The sequence below is a fragment of the Symphalangus syndactylus genome, chromosome 7 (assembly GCF_028878055.3).
Source record: "Symphalangus syndactylus isolate Jambi chromosome 7, NHGRI_mSymSyn1-v2.1_pri, whole genome shotgun sequence".
In the NCBI taxonomy this organism is placed as follows: domain Eukaryota; kingdom Metazoa; phylum Chordata; class Mammalia; order Primates; family Hylobatidae; genus Symphalangus; species Symphalangus syndactylus.
In genome coordinates, this window is record NC_072429.2 from 88,327,329 (window position 1) to 88,344,332 (window position 17,004).

Genomic DNA, 17,004 nt, shown 5'->3' on the forward strand with positions numbered 1-17,004 from the left:
GACTTCCCCAGGATTTGTGTTTTTAAAACTTATTAGGTGCTTTTAGACCAAAAATTAGAAAAGTTTACAATATGAAATATTTGAAATTCTTAAATATGTAGTTTTTTAAGTAGTTTATTTTTCCATTTTTTTGTCTCATGTCTAATGGAAAAGATATGCAATTTCAAGGTGTAATTTCCTAAAATAATACATACAGGTATAAATAACCCTTATCTCATGGAAAAACAAATCTTGATGTAATTTTATAGAATTTTGAACAGATGAAATCAACATATAGATGTGATTCTTGTTTTTTAAGCCTACTTTGCACAAATATTCTAATATTTTCTTTCTTGTTTAGTTGATGTATTTCAGCATCAATTCCCTTAAACTTTCTATCTTCAGCCACTTAATTGTGGGAATTGAACTATATGTATATGAAGAAATATATAATTTGATTAATTCCCATATATGACTAATAATATATGTTTTTAAAACTGTATACTGGTAAAACCTATCATGAAAGCTAAAGGTTTAAGGTTGTGATTAAAAAATATTTAGAAGGCTTGTGATAAAAAGAATCTTAGCATTTATATGAATTTAGAAGCACTGAACACTTCAGGAATCAGCAGACCAACAATGTACTATCCATCTTTAAAAGGAAGGAAAGTAAGTGTGTGGAGAAATAGCTATTTTCATCATCTACAGGAAAAGAAAACTAGTACAACTTCAATGAAGAACAATTCAATGACATCAACCAAAGTTACAAACCAACATACTCTGATCCAGCAGTTTGGCTTCTGGAATATGTAGATATATATGTTTCATGCTCGCCCGTGTGAAGAGACCACCAAACAGGCTTTGTGTAAGCAACATGGCTGTTTATTTCACCTGGGTGCAGGTGAGCTGAGTCCGAAAAGAGAGTCAGCAAAGGGTGGTGGATTATCATTAGTTCTTACAGGTTTTGGGATAGGCAGTTGAAGTTAAGAGCAATGCTTTGCAGGCAGGGGTGGATCTCACAAAGTACATTCTCAAGGGTGGGGAGAATTACAAAGAACCTTCTTAAGGGTGTGGGAGATTACAAAGTACATTGATCAGTTAGGGTGGGGCAGAAACAAATCACAATGGTGGAATGTCATCAGTTAAGGCTATTTTTAGTTCTTTTGTGGATCTTCAGTTACTTCAGGCCATCTGGATGTATACCTGCAAGTCACAGGGGATGCAATGGCTTGGCTTGGGCTCAGAGGCCTGACAATATGTATGAAATAACATAAGCAAAAATTAACTATTGCAGCATTATCTGTAATAGCATATGTGTGAAAACAAAGTAAATGCCCATCAATGGGGGATAAATTATGGTATATCCGTCAGCCTTTAGAAAATAAAAAAGATGAGGGAGCTTTTTATGCATTCATATGGAAAGATATCCAAGACATATTAAGTGAAAAGTAAGCAAAGTGGATGAGTATATAGTGTTATAATAATTACATAAGTGACAGATATTTTATATCTATATTTTATATATAATTAAATGTAAACATGCACACATAATATATATTTATATATAAATATATATAATATAAAAAGATAAAATAAATTATAATATATAAATCTATATTTATATATGCATATACAATATGTGCCTATATTTATATATGTGCATGTTTATTTTATATTTAAGCCAATTAACTTTTTATTGAAGTACTATACACAGAAAAGTGAATGTGAGTGTAATCTCCAAGAATTTTCATAAACTGAACACACCCATGCAACTGGCACCTACATCCTAGGTCCTGAATCAAAAAATAGAACATTACCATCATCCCAGATACCTCATGATTCCCTTCTAATCAGTGCCTCTCCCCTACTAGAGAGAAGATTTCTATAAGCATAAGTTAGTTTTATTTATTTTTGTACTTTATACAAATGGACGCATGCAATATGTACTCTTCTGTATCTGGCTTTTTTCATCCAACATTATATTTGTACACTGTTTAATTTCATTCCCATTTACTATTATATTGCATAAATGTGCCAAAATTTATTTATCTATTCTACTGTTTATGGATATCTGGGTGATTTCCAGTTTGAGACTATTATAAACACCACTGTTATGAACATTCTAGTAGATGCATACACATGTCCACATACCAAAGCAAAGAATTACTGGGTCATAGGGTCTGCATATCTGCAATTTTAATAGATACTGACATACAACTTACAAAATTGATTGTACCAATTCAACACTCCCATGAGCAGTGTATAAGAGTTCCTGTTGCTCCAAATCCTCACTCACACTTGGTATATTCTGTCTTCTTAATTTTATTCATTCTACTGTTTGGATAGTAGTGTTGCAAAGTGAATAAAATTTGTGATTCCCTGATAATTAATGATGTTGAGAACCTTTTCACCTCTTTTTCAAGGTATCTAAGTCCTCTTCTCAATTTTTCTATTGCATTGAGTCCTTATTGTTTTAAATTTTAAACCATGTGATATGGTTTTAAAAAGTAAATTTAAAAGTAATGTAATTGACAATACAAATAAATTTCATGAAGTTCTATGCTTCATGCTGTCTCCTTCTTAGAGATTTATATTAGCATTTCAAAAGCTCTGAAAAGTTCTACATTTTTCACCACCACAAAACAGTTTAGAGAAATGTTGTTTCCCTTCTGATATAATTTTCATGGAATTAACAATTGTCTCCTTTTTGTTACTGCTATTTTTTTTACAATTCGTTCTCCAATTTTATCCCATATTTCATTAGATCTATCAAACATCTATCAATATAATTTCTCAAATACTCAAAATTAGATAATCTATCATTTCAATTACTGTAACTACTGTTTTCTCTTGAAGTCTGCCATCTCCCTGTTCAGTGAAAATGGGTTGCTCTCCAATTCTGCCATATTTCTCTCATCCTGGAGTTTCCCTTCTTAATTTCCTGGTCCTGTTTTCTGGATCTCATGTCTTTCTTTTTCTTGGCCTACTCCCATGCTTTGCTGAACACATTCTCTAGGCACTTTCTTTAAAAAAAAAAAAAAAAAAAAAAAAAAAAAAAAATGAAATGGAAAGAAAGTATTTCATCCTTGTATATGTGAAAATGTTTTTATTCTGCCCTTATATTTGACAGAAAGTTTGACTATAGAATTCTAAGTTGGAAGTTACTGTCCTTCAGAATATTGAAAAAATTTCACTTCATTATATTTCAGGATAACAATGACTTAGTAACATTGTTAAGAAATCCAATGCCATTCTAATTCCCATCCCTTTAATTTTTGTTTCTGCCCTCTGAAAACGTTTAGAATCTTCCCTTTAGTCTTAGTGTTCTCACCTTTTTAATGATGTGCTTTAATGTAGGTCTTTTTACTTGGTGGGCCCTTTAAATATGAAGACCCCTGCCCTGGCAAAATTTTTTAAATTATTATTTTGATCATTTCTTCCCTGTTTATTTTTTGTTCTCTTTTTCTAGGACTCAGGTTTCTAATTAATTGACTAGATAAATATATCAGGCCTCTGAGCCCAAGCTAAGCCATCATATACCCTGTGACCTGCACGTATGCATCCAGATGGCCTGAAGCCACTGAAGAACCACAAAAGTGAAAATAGCTAGTTCCTGCCTTAACTGATGACATTCCACGATTGTGATTTGTTCCTGCCCCACCCTAACTGATCAATTGACCTCGTGACACTCCTTCTCCTGGACAATGAATCTCAGGAGCTCCCCACTGAGCACCTTGTGACCCCCACCCCTGCCTGCAAGAGAAAAACCCCCTTTAACTGTAATTTTCCACTACCTACCCAAATCCTATAAAGACCGCCCCACCCCTATCTCCTTTTGCTGACTCCTTTTTCGGGCTAAGTCGGCCTGCACCCACGTGATTAAAAGCTTTATCGCTCACACAAAGCCTGTTTGGTAGTCTCTTCACACTGACACGCAGAACAGAATGAATGGATAGAAAAGTTTTGTGAGTACTTTTTAAGAAAAAAGCCTATTGGCTGGGCGCGGTGGCTCACGCCTGTAATCCCAGCACTTTGGGAGGACAAGGTGGGCGGATCACGAGGTCAGGAGTTCGAGACCAGCTTGGCCGACATGGTGAAACCCCGTCTCTACTAAAAATACAAAAATTAGCTGGGTGTGGTGGCAGGCGCCTGTAATCCGAGCTACTCGGGAGGCTGAGGCAGGAGAATCGCTTGAGCCAGGGAGGCGGAGGTTGCAATGAGCCGAGATCGCGCCACTACACTCCAGCCTGGGTGACAAAGCAAGACTCCCTCTCGAAAAGAAAAAAAAAAGCTTATTAAGCAATAAAGCACAGAGTATCAGACCATATATTTAGTGCTGAACATTTTATTATAAATGATCAAAAAGGTTTAACACACTATTGTGTACAACCTCCCACTACTGTAAAACCTAACATTGCTACTTTCATTTCAGATAATGCAGAAATACAAGAAGCATTAGCTGTCTGTAGGCAGAAATCTGTTCGAGTCATTCCTTATTACTGAATCCCTAGAATTAATTAAACATCTAGTATGGACTTGATATTGTATATAACATTTGCACTCATGTCTTACAAAATAGTCATCTAAGTAGAAAGGTGTTTAAGGCAAAAAGATGGAAAAACGTTTGCAGTCTTTTTGGTTGGCATGAAACACTGACTGCATTCCCTCCAGATTTATAAGAAAGAAATATTTGCAGTCTTACCTGGAGTTAGAGGGATGGACTCTCTCAAGGTTATTTTTCAATCTCTGCACGTATATACTTATGGAAGTAAGAAGAGGGAGAAAAGGCAGATCCCCCATAACAGCGGTTAAACACCTGAACTTGCTCCACTATGACAGGGTTTATCATCCACCTCTCAGTCCTCAGGTGGCTGGAAATATGGAAACTGGAGTCCAGGTAGACAGGTGAGTGTACAGCCTCCTAAGTGTGGAGCCCTCGGAATTCACAACACTCCCCAAATCGCTTCCTGCGCAGGCGCAGAGTCGGGAGGGAGTCGGAAAGCAGAACCCGGTGCCCCTAATAAAGCCCCCAGCCGGACGCTGCCACTACCGGGGTTTGGCAACTTCCGGAAGACCTATGGCTCAAAGGAGAATCCTGTTGGGGGCGGCGGGGGCCAGTGGCCGCTAACCAATCCGACACCCGCCAGCAGGCTGAAGAGAGGGGCTTTCCCAAAAGGAAAACTTTCCCAAACCTGGGGGATGGGAAGAGAAGACAAAAGGAGCGCCTCTGGCTCCCTCTCCCACTTCCCGGCCGCCCGCCCCAGCCCTCGGCCTCGGCTGCACGACCGGTGTGCAGGATCTCGGCCGCAGGCCGAGGCGAGAGCCACGTGGGAGGGCCGCGAGCGGACTGCCCCTCTCCCCGCCTTGCTGTACGCCGCTGACGTAGCCTGCGAAGTTTGGGGAGGGAGGAGCTCGGGCGGCCGGAGCTGGTCGCGGCGCGCGCCGGGGAGGGCCGGGGCTGCCAGAGAGGAAGCTCTTTCGCGGCGCTACGGCGTTGGCACCAGTCTCTGGAAAAGAAGTCAGCTCTGGTTCGGAGAAGCAGCGGCTGGCGTGGCCCACCCGGGGAATGGGCGCCCTCGTGACCTAGCGTTGCGGGACAAAAAGGGTCTTGCCGGCCTCGCTCGTGCAGGAGCGTATCTGGGCGCCCGAGCGCGGCGGGGTGGCCTTGGGAGCCACCGCAGCAGGGGGCACACCCGGAACCGGCCTGAGCGCCCGGGACCATGAACGGGGAGGCCATCTGCAGCGCCCTGCCCACCATTCCCTACCACAAACTCGCCGACCTGCGCTACCTGAGCCGCGGCGCCTCGGGCACTGTGTCGTCCGCCCGCCACGCAGACTGGCGCGTCCAGGTGGCCGTGAAGCACCTGCACATCCACACTCCGCTGCTCGACAGGTAGGCAGCCACTGGGGTTCCCGGGAAGAGCCCCCAACTCTCCTGCATCCCCTCAAGCCCCCTGACAAGCGGGCTCTAGAGCCCAAATGGCAGTGACCGCTTGGGGCCGGCCCCACCTCGTCACCTCTAGGCAGCCTTTCAAGCTTGGGAGGTAGGGAGCACCGACCCCTCAAGCTCTGGCACGGTAGGGAGCACCGACTTCTCTGGAGATGCAGCAGTTGCATTCCTCCACACATCTCTCCATTGCCCTTTCCCTCCTTACCTCTTACTCCTAGGCGTTCTGGCTCCGTACTCCAAAAATCAGCAATCACTGCCTAACTCTAAGCGCCGGGTTTATTGAAATTGGTGTGTGTTTATATATAGTGGGTGTGGGTTTTGTTTGCTTTGTTTTTTCCTTATTTTTGAAATCGGGCTGTAGGGCTGCACTGTCCAGTAGGTAGCTCTTAGCCACAGGTGGCTATTGAGCACTTGAAATGTGCCCGTCCGAATTGAAATGTGACCTAAGTGTAAAATACCAGAGTTCGAATGCTTAGTATTTATTTAAAAAAAAGAACTTATAACATTTTATTATTTGTTTATTGATTATATGCTGAAATGATAACATTTTTGATATCTTGGGTTAAATATAAGATTAAAATTCATTTTATGTGTTTCTTTTTACTTTATGTGGCCACGAGAAAATTTTAAATTGTATGTGGTGGTGTTCACATTATATGTTTATTGGACCGCGCTGCTTTAGAATCAAGGATGTTTTGCTTTTTGTTGTTTTTATTTTGTTTGTGGTTTATTATGTGTTGTCAGGAACGTTTTATATCAAACTCAATACTAGCAGTTCAGTTTCTCCCAGCCTCAGTTTCTTTCACAGGGAAGATTAAGTAGAGGAAATGTGTGCTATTTTTGCCACAATAAATTGAACCAAAAGACTGTTAAATGGCCAGAAATTGTAAATGGCTTTCACTTATTGGTTTGTACAGGTTTTAAGGGAAGGTAGCATTAGTTTCTGTTTTCAGAAGAACATTACAACCGCGTGCCATAGACCTGTGACTGTGTATTAGTCAATGGTTCTGGTCACTAGTCTTGTGCATTTTACTTCCTACAGGGATTTAACTAGGCCCAGCATTCAGTTCTTAGTGAGTTAACATCCATGATTACAACATTCTCTTCTCCTCCTCCTATATCTAATGCGAAAATACGTCATCACAGATGCCTGATTGGCCAGAAGCTGTGAGTATCCAATATCAGATAAATTCCTCAGCTTCCGCCCTGCCAAAGTTACTGGATTTTCACCTACCTGTGGCTTTTCTTCATTGTCTCTCACTGTCAGGCTTAGATGGCCTAAATGGCACAGGAGATTTGGGACACCTAGAGCTTGTTTCCACTTCTTGTCTATCATAATCCAGATTCAGTGATACACAAGGTGTGGTGTCTGTTTACTCAGAGCCTTGTATTCTGTGGAACAAGTGCTGGACAAGTGTGTATATGTGTCTGTAGTCAACTTTTAAGGGTGGTGGTTGGTTAGAGAGGGTGGATATATGTTAGAACCAGTTATGCAAACACTATATGGAAATGTAGCACTGATGGACCCATTAGGTATTGAAAAGCCAATTGATCTCCCATTTTGGGTGCTACTTCTCAGGATTTTGATTTATCTAAGCTTTGTGCAGTTTGGGAACCAAGAAGTGAAGAGGGAGTTTCCTTCCCATACTTTTGAACAATTTTCATAGTCTAAAATTCTTCACTGAATTGGGTAGGAAATTAATTCTGTCTTGGAGGAAGCCATAAGACCAGTGAAACACTCTGGCATTACTGCATCACATTCTTTTCTCCAATTTGTTACTTAAGATCTTATCATTGCAGTATTTATGTAGTCTGAGCATTAGATGAGGCTATGCAGTTGACTCACTAGTGTCTCTTTCCTCACTCATAAAATACGAATAATAAATACACGTGTTTCTCAGACTATGGAGAACAATGTTGGCATTGTTCTTTGGGATGACCTCAAAGAAAAATAAGTTTATGCAATGTTACATGCTCTTACTTTAATGATTGGTGAATCAGTCTCCATAACCTGACTTCTGTCCGATGAGTGGACCTTCTCCAACAATCTTCCCACCCCTTATGAGTAATGAGTCCAATTGATTGTTCAGATACCGTGTAGATGACATAACTTTTTTGATTAAATTTTTGAGTCAATTTTGGTGATGTGACTATAGAAGCTGTACTTTACACCTTTATTTTCAAAATGTAAAAATCAATTTTTAAAATCTTTTGGCTTTAAAAAAAGAAATTTCCCACTCACTCAATCTTGCCAAAAATCTGTCTTCAAGAACTTTCCTACTATATTCCTTGATCAAGCAATAGGGTAGAAAGAACACAGGCTTTAATGTCCCATGATTGCAATTCAAATCTGACGCCAACCCTGCCACTTATTAGTGTGACCATTAGAAAAGTATTAATTTTTCTGAGCTTCAGTGCCCTCATTTATAAAGTGAAGATAATGAAACTATGTTTAGAGGGTGATCTTAGGATGCTAGTGCATATAAAGTGACTGACATGTAATACGGTCACAGTGGAAAGAAGAATGCCTCTTAATGGGAGGAGGAAAGAGTGTGTGAAGTGTCACTGAGACTTATGCAGCATGCACTCTCTGTTGTTCTTAGTATCCAGGAATCTTCAGGGTCATCCTCTGTTGTTGGCCTAAACCTCTTGGGAAAGATACAGAACTATTTCCATCTAGGGAATAAACGTTTAATTAAAATGGGTCTCACAAACTGATACAATTGGTTTCCTAGCAGCTGGAGTATTAAGTGATTGAAGGACAGAGAATGAGAGAAGCTTTTCACTTTATGCCTTCTTGTTACTCTTGAATTTTAAGACATATAAATATGTGACCTATTCAAAAAATAAATAACGAAGATTCTTTTGCTTTGTTTTTCTGTTTGTTTTTAAAAGTAGTCCTCTTAGTCTGGTCTAAAATGTCTGTTGCTATTCATATTTCAACAGCCATTCATTCAGAGCTTGGGAGGTGTAAAAACTAACTTATCATCATTACTTACCTAATAGGCTTCTCCTGGAAACATTTCTATTTCTGTCATTGCTGCAACCAACATCCAGTCACCCAGGGTAAAAAAAATAATGACATCTCCAATACCTTTTCATTTTTTTTTTTAACCCGCTACAGTCAGGCACCACAACCCGGGCATTCTATTCACTTAGTGTTTTTCTTTCCATTTCCACTGCTACCTTTGTAGTTTTAGGTTCACGTCTTAACTGGTATTAAAATCGCCTAACACCTGACTTTCAAACTCTACCACTTTCTACTAATCCTACATCTTGTTGCCAAATTAATCATCTTAAAATTTTATTCTACTGTCATTCCCCGACTCAAAAACTTTCAGTCACACCAGGTACATTGGCACACCCCTGTAGTCCCAGCTACTCAAGAGGCAGAGTAGGGAGGGCCAGTCTAGGCAACACAGCAAGATCTGGTCTGTTAAAAAAATAAAAAAATAAAAAAAAAAAGTTTCCAGTGTGTATTCTGTATGTAAAAAAAAAGCAAACAAACCATCAGTCACAATTTAGTGACTTTTAAGTGAAGTTTCACCACCCTAACCAGGCTTTAAGACTGAGATATGGCCCTAACCTGTCTTATTCACCTTCACTCCTTTTATATTACATATCCTGAACTGCATTAAACAATTCACAATTTCCCAAATTTAGCCTTCCCTTTAACTGCCTTGAAATCATTTGATACCTACCTACTGGACATCTGATACATTACTATGTCCAGGGCACTGTTCCAAGTGCTAGGCATATACAGGTTAAAAAGAAAGCACATCCCCTCGTCAAGTGGAGGCCTCATTTGTCTTAGATACCCTCCAGTGTTTAAATTCTGTCCATTCTTAACCTGGGATCAAAATCCTACTTTTCTGAAGACCGTAAATGACTCTCCTAACCTCAAATGTACTCTTTTCTCTGAACTCCCAATAGCTTTCTTTTCTTTTTTTTTCTGTTTTGGTGGCATTTACTACATTCTGCCTTGTATTTTTATTTTACTTAAAAGATTTCTGGGCAACTCGAAAGCAAAGACTATGTTTTTTTAATCTATATATTTTCCATAATGCTGAGCATCGTTCTTTATTCATAATAAAAGTTAAATGTGGCCAGGCAAGGTGGCTCACACCTGTAATCCCAGCACTTTGGGAGGCTGAAACTGGAGAGTCACTTGAGCCCAGGAGTTTGAGGCCAGCCTGAGTAGCATAGTGAGACCTTGTCTCTACAAAAAAAAAAAAAAAAAATAGGCACGGTTGCATGCCTGTGGAGCTAGCTGGCTGCTGGGGAGGCTAAGGTGGGCGGATGGCTTGAATCCAGGAGTTTGAGGCTATAGTGAGCTGTGATCATGCCACTGCACTCTAGCCTGGGTGACAAAGAAAAATAGAAAAAAAATAGTTAAATGTGTATTTGTTTTACATATGAATAAACAAATGAACCTGGTAGCCAGTTACCCTAGCAATCTATTAATATTATTGAGCATTTACCTGTTCTCAGTGTTCTTTTCCTGAGTTCTGGTATATAGTTTATAAATATTATTGACTTTTATGCAGCTATTAAATTTATAACATTTAAATGTTTTAATATTCAGGATATTTGGAAAATGTTTAGATGGTATACAACCATAAAATTTAATATAATATTCTAATAAAACATGTTCACTTGAATACAATGTAAACTTAATCATGTAATTAGTTCAAGCACCAATTATTCTAACATAGATAGACTTTATAAATTTAATACTATGTTCTTTCCCTTTCCTAGGATAAGTACAATAATAATAAACCTGTGTTTAGCACTTTTACCTGTCAGTGGCTTATAGAAGTTATTTTGGTCTCTAAACAGACCTGTGGAATATATTGGGTGGTATTATTTCTATTTTAAAATGATGAAACTAAGGTGCAGAGAAGTTGCATAATTTATATGAGGTCACATAGCTAATTAATGAAAAAAATCCAGGCTTAGTCTTATAGACATGATAATTGTATATTTTTTATTACTTGAAGTAATTATGCATTTTCTTTTCTTAGTGAAAGAAATGATGTCTTAAGAGAAGCTGAAATTTTACACAAAGCTAGATTTAGTTACATTCTTCCAATTTTGGGAATTTGCAATGAGCCTGAATTTTTGGGAATAGTTACTGAATACATGCCAAATGGATCATTAAATGAACTCCTACATAGGGTAAGTATTACACATTTTTAATGGCCATAATTGCCATTTTTACTATTCAAACTATATTTTACTTTGATTTTATATTTGATCAGATTATTTAGGGGTATATAGATGAATCAAAAAATAATGAAAAACTATCACAGGGATAAAATTTTACCTTTTGTGACATTTTTGTGTTGATTAAAACACTGTGGATTCAGGCCCTGTACTCTAGATTATTTTGCCTGGGTTACCATTCCTAACATTTATACCAAATTCTAGTATTTATATGCATATTACATGGGTAGAAATGGAAGAGATAAACTCTGCACACTGTAAAATCCACTGTTAAGTGATATTTTATTTTGTATTAATAGCAATTTCAAATTCAAATTTAATGTTACTAATACCAGTTCATAAAGTTCTGAATTAGCAGGCCAAATATTAATAAATTATCTCTGAATACCAGATACATTAGCTTTTCTAATTATAGACAGTGGTATGAGCCATTTATCTTTTTTCCCAAGGTACCAATCACTCTGTCTTTGATTATGAATCCCATGAGTAAACAAATTCAGGGGTCCTCATTCTCAAAATACATGTATTCATTATTAATATTATCATGAGTCTGTAGTTTCAATAAATCTTTTTAAACCACTTGGTCCATTTTGTGAGGGTTGGCTTAATTAAAACTGTAATAATCTACAAAATCTAATCAATGGACACTCGTAAATGATAATGTAACACAATGCCCTGTAAGTGGTCAAGGGAAAGTGGGTGCCACTGTCAGTCAGTCATAGAGTAACTTCCTCTGTTTCAGAATATATCACATTCTATTCATGACTTGTGACCATTTGAAACAAGGATGGAATAAGTAACTGGTGTCAGTCTGTAAGATTTGTATAACTACCACAGAGCCAAGATACAAATATTAATAAATCACAATTTCTCTTATATTTTTGTTGAGAAATGAGTATAAGTAGAAATCTAACATTTTCTTCCCACACCCCAGCAGATACTCTGGCACCCAAATTTGCAGCTCGCTGGAAATTCTACAGCCTCCTCCAGGGGGATTGCTAACTCCTGGAAAAAAATCATAAAATATAGAGTGAGCACTTCTCTCCCTTGTCTCCGTGATCACAAGCCTCCATATTACATTATGCTGCAGAGAGGCCTGGTAACTGCTTTGAACTGCATAATTTTCAGAAAAAGTTACCTTTTTTACAGATTAAAAAATGAAGTTTCTCTAGGGAACAGGCTCTGTGTATACCAGAGAAAGTAATGTTCCACATTAGCCTTTTGTGTTTCTTTTGGTTTCCTGTATTGCATTATTTAAGGTGGGATTTATCTTGAAGTGCCCTCCCCCAACCTCACAAAATTCACTGAGAAAACTCAAGATGTATCATAAACAGTCTAAAATATTTTGAACCACTCCCCCTGCCAGATTGATCACTGAACTATAAACTGACGCATTTGCAGAAAAACTTCTCAAGAACAGTTTTGTACTTTCAGTAGAAGCAGTCTTTTTCATAGCATTTAGAGAAATGTGGCATGGTGCCTGGTGATTCATTGTCAGTCTTCCCAAATTGCCTGATCTTCCGAAGTATGTTTATTCTCCTGGGAAGCCACATTAACTTTTATGTTTAGAAAACATTTATTTTAAGAAAACTCAGATGGATATTATTTGAGTACTATGAAAAATAAAACGTTATGTTTTAAATGTGTCTGTTCTGTATAGTTTTGGAAACAAAAATGACTGTCCCTTCCACAAAAACAAAACAAAAGGCTAATTTTATAAGCTGGAATGCAGATAAATTAATTGTATGATTAAATGTATGATAAATTAATGCTTGATCAAATACAATATGATCATAATTTGTAACTGATGCAGTGATTATAATAAAGTATGATTTTATATTAATAGAAAAATTAAAATACAAATTTTGAATGAATGGCTTGGTATTTACTAGAAACAAACTGTGTGTAATTTTGTGTGTATTTGTGTGCACTCGAATTACCTGATTAAGACATAGAATGGGGAGGTGGATGTGGGTGTAAGTATATGACTCTGGCTATATACAGACACAAAATAATTGAGATCTGTGTCAGTTGAAGAAAGACCCAAAACTATGAAGTTGCATGACCAATATAAACTAAAAGGAAGTATTGGTGCTTAAAAGTTATCATAATTTTCTCTATAAAGTGAGGAAAGTAAGACACAAAAATGTTAAACCCTATCAAATTGGTGCTATTTTATAAAAATGAGCATATGTTTTAACCTTAGTTTATACTGTATTTCCTCATGGAGCATTTAACTTTCTAAGTGTGAAACATAGTGAAATTTGGACTAATTTCATTTTGTTTCTTTTCACATATATATGAAGAAAGCTGAATATCCTGATGTTGCTTGGCCATTGAGATTTCGCATCCTGCATGAAATTGCCCTTGGTGTAAATTACCTGCACAATATGACTCCTCCTTTACTTCATCATGACTTGAAGACTCAGAATATCTTATTGGACAATGAATTTCATGTTAAGGTAATTACTTTTTTAAAAAGTTTATCTGTTTCCTTGTCCTTATAGTTTTAAAAAAACTTTTTAGTTATTTCTTTGACCTAGCCAATTTCATGTCTCTCCTTAGGGGTGGGGCCTAATGAATAGTAATTTCCATAGCCCCTAATTTCTATCTTCTATTCTCCTTCTTCCTACTGCAGTTAGGAAGTTATTCCTAGACAGAGATAGAATTATGGTACAAAATACAAAGCCATTATGTTTCTTAATTGAATTGTCAAGATCACCTTTTTTTTTTTCTTTTTATTTTAAAATTATTATATGTTTATAGGAAGTTGCAAAGGTAATAAAGAGTTTTCATGTATCCTTCACCTGGTTTCCCACATTGTTATATCACACATAATTATAGTATAATTTCAAGACCAGGAATTTGACATTAGTACAACATGTGTTCATAGTACTATTACTTTATCACATGTATAGATTTGTGTAACCACAACAATCAAGGTACAGCACTACTCATAACATCACCACAAAGATACCACTCATGCTACCTCACCCACTTCCTCCCTACCACAATCTGTACCCCTAACAACCACTAATCTGCTTTCCATCTCTTTAATTTTGTCATTTTGAAAATGCTATATAAGTGGAATCATATAGTATGTGATATTTTGAGATTGGCTTTGTTCACATCACATAATGCTCTTGCGATCCAAGTTGTGCTTGTAACAATAGTTGTTTTTTATTGATAAATAGTATTCCACAGTATAAATCTACCAAAGTTAACCATTCAGGAACATTTTGGCTCTTTCCAGTTTGGGGTAATTATTTACAAAGCTGCTGTGAACAAAGCTGTACAGGTTTTTGAGTGAACATAAGTCTTCATTACTCTGTGATAAATGCCCAAGAATGTAAATGCTGGGTCATATGGTAAGGGTGTGTTTAGTTTTTAAAGAAAGTATCCAACTATTTTCCAGAGTGGCTGTACCATTTTACATTCCACCAGCTGTGTGTGAGATCCAGCTATTCCACATCATTTTCTAAAGGGATTCCTTGGTTTTCTTACTGTTGAGTTTTGAGAGTTCTGTATATGTTACAGTAGTAGTTCTTCATCAGATATGTAGTTTGCAAATATTTCCTCCCAGTTATAGTTTATCTTTTCATCCTTTTAACAGGGACTTTCACAAAGCAAAATGATAATACCGAATGCCCACCAGCATTCGGTATTATCACTGTTTTCTGTTTAGCTGTTCTAACAGATGCATAGTGATATCTCATCTTGGTATTAATTTGCATTTTCCTAACTGCTAATGATATGGAACACCTTTTTATATGCTAATTTGCCACCCATACGTGGTTTTCAGTGAAATGTCTCTTCATGTCTTAAGCTCATTTTCTAAAGGGATTCTTTGGTTTTCTTACTGTTGAGTTTTGAGAGTTCTGTATATGTTACAGTAGCAGTTCTTCATCAGATATGTAGTTTGCAAATATTTCCTCCCAGTTATAGTTTGTCTTTTCATCCTTTTAACAGGGACTTTCACAAAGCAAAAATTTTAATTTTGATGAAGTCCATTCGTTTTCTTTTATGGATCATGCTTTTGCTGTGATCTCTAAGCACTTTTCACCAAGTTCTACTTACTGAAGATTTTCTTTTTTGTTATCCTCTATAAGTTTTATAGTTTTATGTTACATATGTAATCTGCGATCCCCCTTGAATTCATTTTTTTATAAGATGCAGGACTTAAGTGCTGAAGACACTGGCTGTTGTGATTTCACAGCTATTCTATATCTAACTAAGTGTAAATAAAAGTAGTTTTTGAGTAATTAATACTAAATGTAACTCACCATATTTTATATATTATTTTGCTATACTTCTTTTAATAACATGTAATGAGAAAATTATTATAAATATAAAAAATGTTCAAAGAAATCAGTAATAGAGAAGTTGAAACAACAGGGAAATTAAAACAAGAAATGTGAGAAAAAAATAAGTGGGAAAAATTTTTATTGAAGACCCTCCTCTCCCTAGAATAATGTGGTAGGGGAAGGGAGAGAGAAGCAAGCTGCTGCCTCAGTATTGCTAAGAAGAAAAGAGACTAATTATAGAACCATCAAGTAGAAGTACCTTAATGGTTACCTAGTTCTCTGAGCCTTCACTGCAACAATCCTTGTCTCCCAAAGCAGTTATCCTGTAACAGGGAGTCTTAACATCCTTAATTGAATAATAGTGACATTTTCTTAAATGATCAACCAAAATTCCTTCCTGGTTGCTTCCACCCATTGATCCTACTTTAACTTTTTGTGATAAACAGAATAAATCCAATTTAGTTACTTCAACAAGACCACCCTTTCAATATTTGAAGATAGCTATGAGCTGTCTCCCAACCACTCACATACAAGTGCATTTTATCCATCTCTCTGATAAATACCCTTTAGTTCCTTCAACTCGTTTTCTTATTACATGGATTTTAATCCTTGGTGCTATGTAGATGCATCTGTTTGTTTGAATCTCTCTTAAATGTCGATCATCAGAACTGAACACAGTACTATTTTTGGTGTGGTTTGATGAATGCAGAATTTAGTGAAAGTGTCATTTCCTTGGCCCTAAATACTTAATAGTTCCTTATTAATTCATCAGCTTTCCAGGGGTAGTCATATCACATGGTTCAAATTGAGCTTAGTGTCAACCAAAAAACCCTTGGAGGTTCTTTTTGCCACATATTGTTGCTTAAGCCACCTCTTCTTATCATGTACTTTGCAGAATACTTTCCAGATATGATCAAATTTTATCTTGTTAGATTGGAGCAATTGCTTCAGTCTCTTAAGACCTTTTTCAATGTTATTTCTATAATCTGAAGGTTTTAAGTTTCTCTCCAAGTTTTGTGTGATGCTCAAATTTAATTAGCTAGTTTTTTGTATCTTGAAGTCATGATTAAATATGAACTAGTACAGAGCTCGAATCAGAGCTGCATCACATGGCCATAAGAACCTTCATCTGGGTCAATATGAGTCCTTTTGTTAATCCACGCTTTTGGAGAATACTCAATTCAGTTTGTCTGGAATACTCCTAAAAGTGCTATTATACAGCCCATATTTCTTCGTTCTGTTCTTAAAAATTTTATGAAAGTCTTTGCTTAACTGCTTTTCTCAGCTATCCTCATGACTTAGTCATCTTGGTCCTTTTCTGTGAATTCAATTTTAAAATTCTTGATTATTTTTATTATTTTTTCTTAAATTTACTCTTTTATTGTAGCAAATGAATGAAAGATTCATTTATTCTACGTCTCCTTTTTGGGAATGGAGGCCATAATTTTTTTATCTCAAATTCATCTAAATGCTAATAAAAATTATGTATTTTGTTAAAATCGGTAAAAAATATAGGAGGTAAACAATGGAAACAAATGATGTGCT

General features: G+C 36.9%; 2 protein-coding genes across 15 annotated transcripts in view; one reads left to right on the plus strand and one right to left on the minus strand.

Annotated features, from left to right (window-relative positions):
- LOC134737225 (uncharacterized) overlaps positions 1-5,716 on the minus strand; it is a 133,510-nt gene extending 127,794 nt beyond the window's left edge. For 12 of the 13 annotated variants that reach the window (XM_063643421.1, XM_063643420.1, XM_063643415.1 and 9 more), the window contains exon 1: positions 4,682-5,716. In XM_063643421.1, coding sequence (XP_063499491.1) covers positions 4,997-5,716 — 720 coding nt within the window. In that variant the 3' untranslated portion in view covers positions 4,682-4,996. Of the gene's footprint in view, positions 1-1,897; positions 3,003-4,681 lie in introns of those variants that run through there. The other variant, XM_063643422.1, reaches the window with a different exon arrangement.
- Positions 4,976-17,004, plus strand: part of RIPK2 (receptor interacting serine/threonine kinase 2) — a 34,290-nt gene continuing 22,261 nt past the window's right edge. Inside the window, exons 1-3 of one of the 2 annotated variants that reach the window (XM_055286716.2) lie at positions 4,976-5,872; positions 10,954-11,107; positions 13,462-13,617. In XM_055286716.2, coding sequence (XP_055142691.1) covers positions 5,700-5,872; positions 10,954-11,107; positions 13,462-13,617 — 483 coding nt within the window. In that variant the 5' untranslated portion in view covers positions 4,976-5,699. The remainder of the gene's footprint in view (positions 5,873-10,953; positions 11,108-13,461; positions 13,618-17,004) is intronic. The other variant, XM_063643408.1, reaches the window with a different exon arrangement.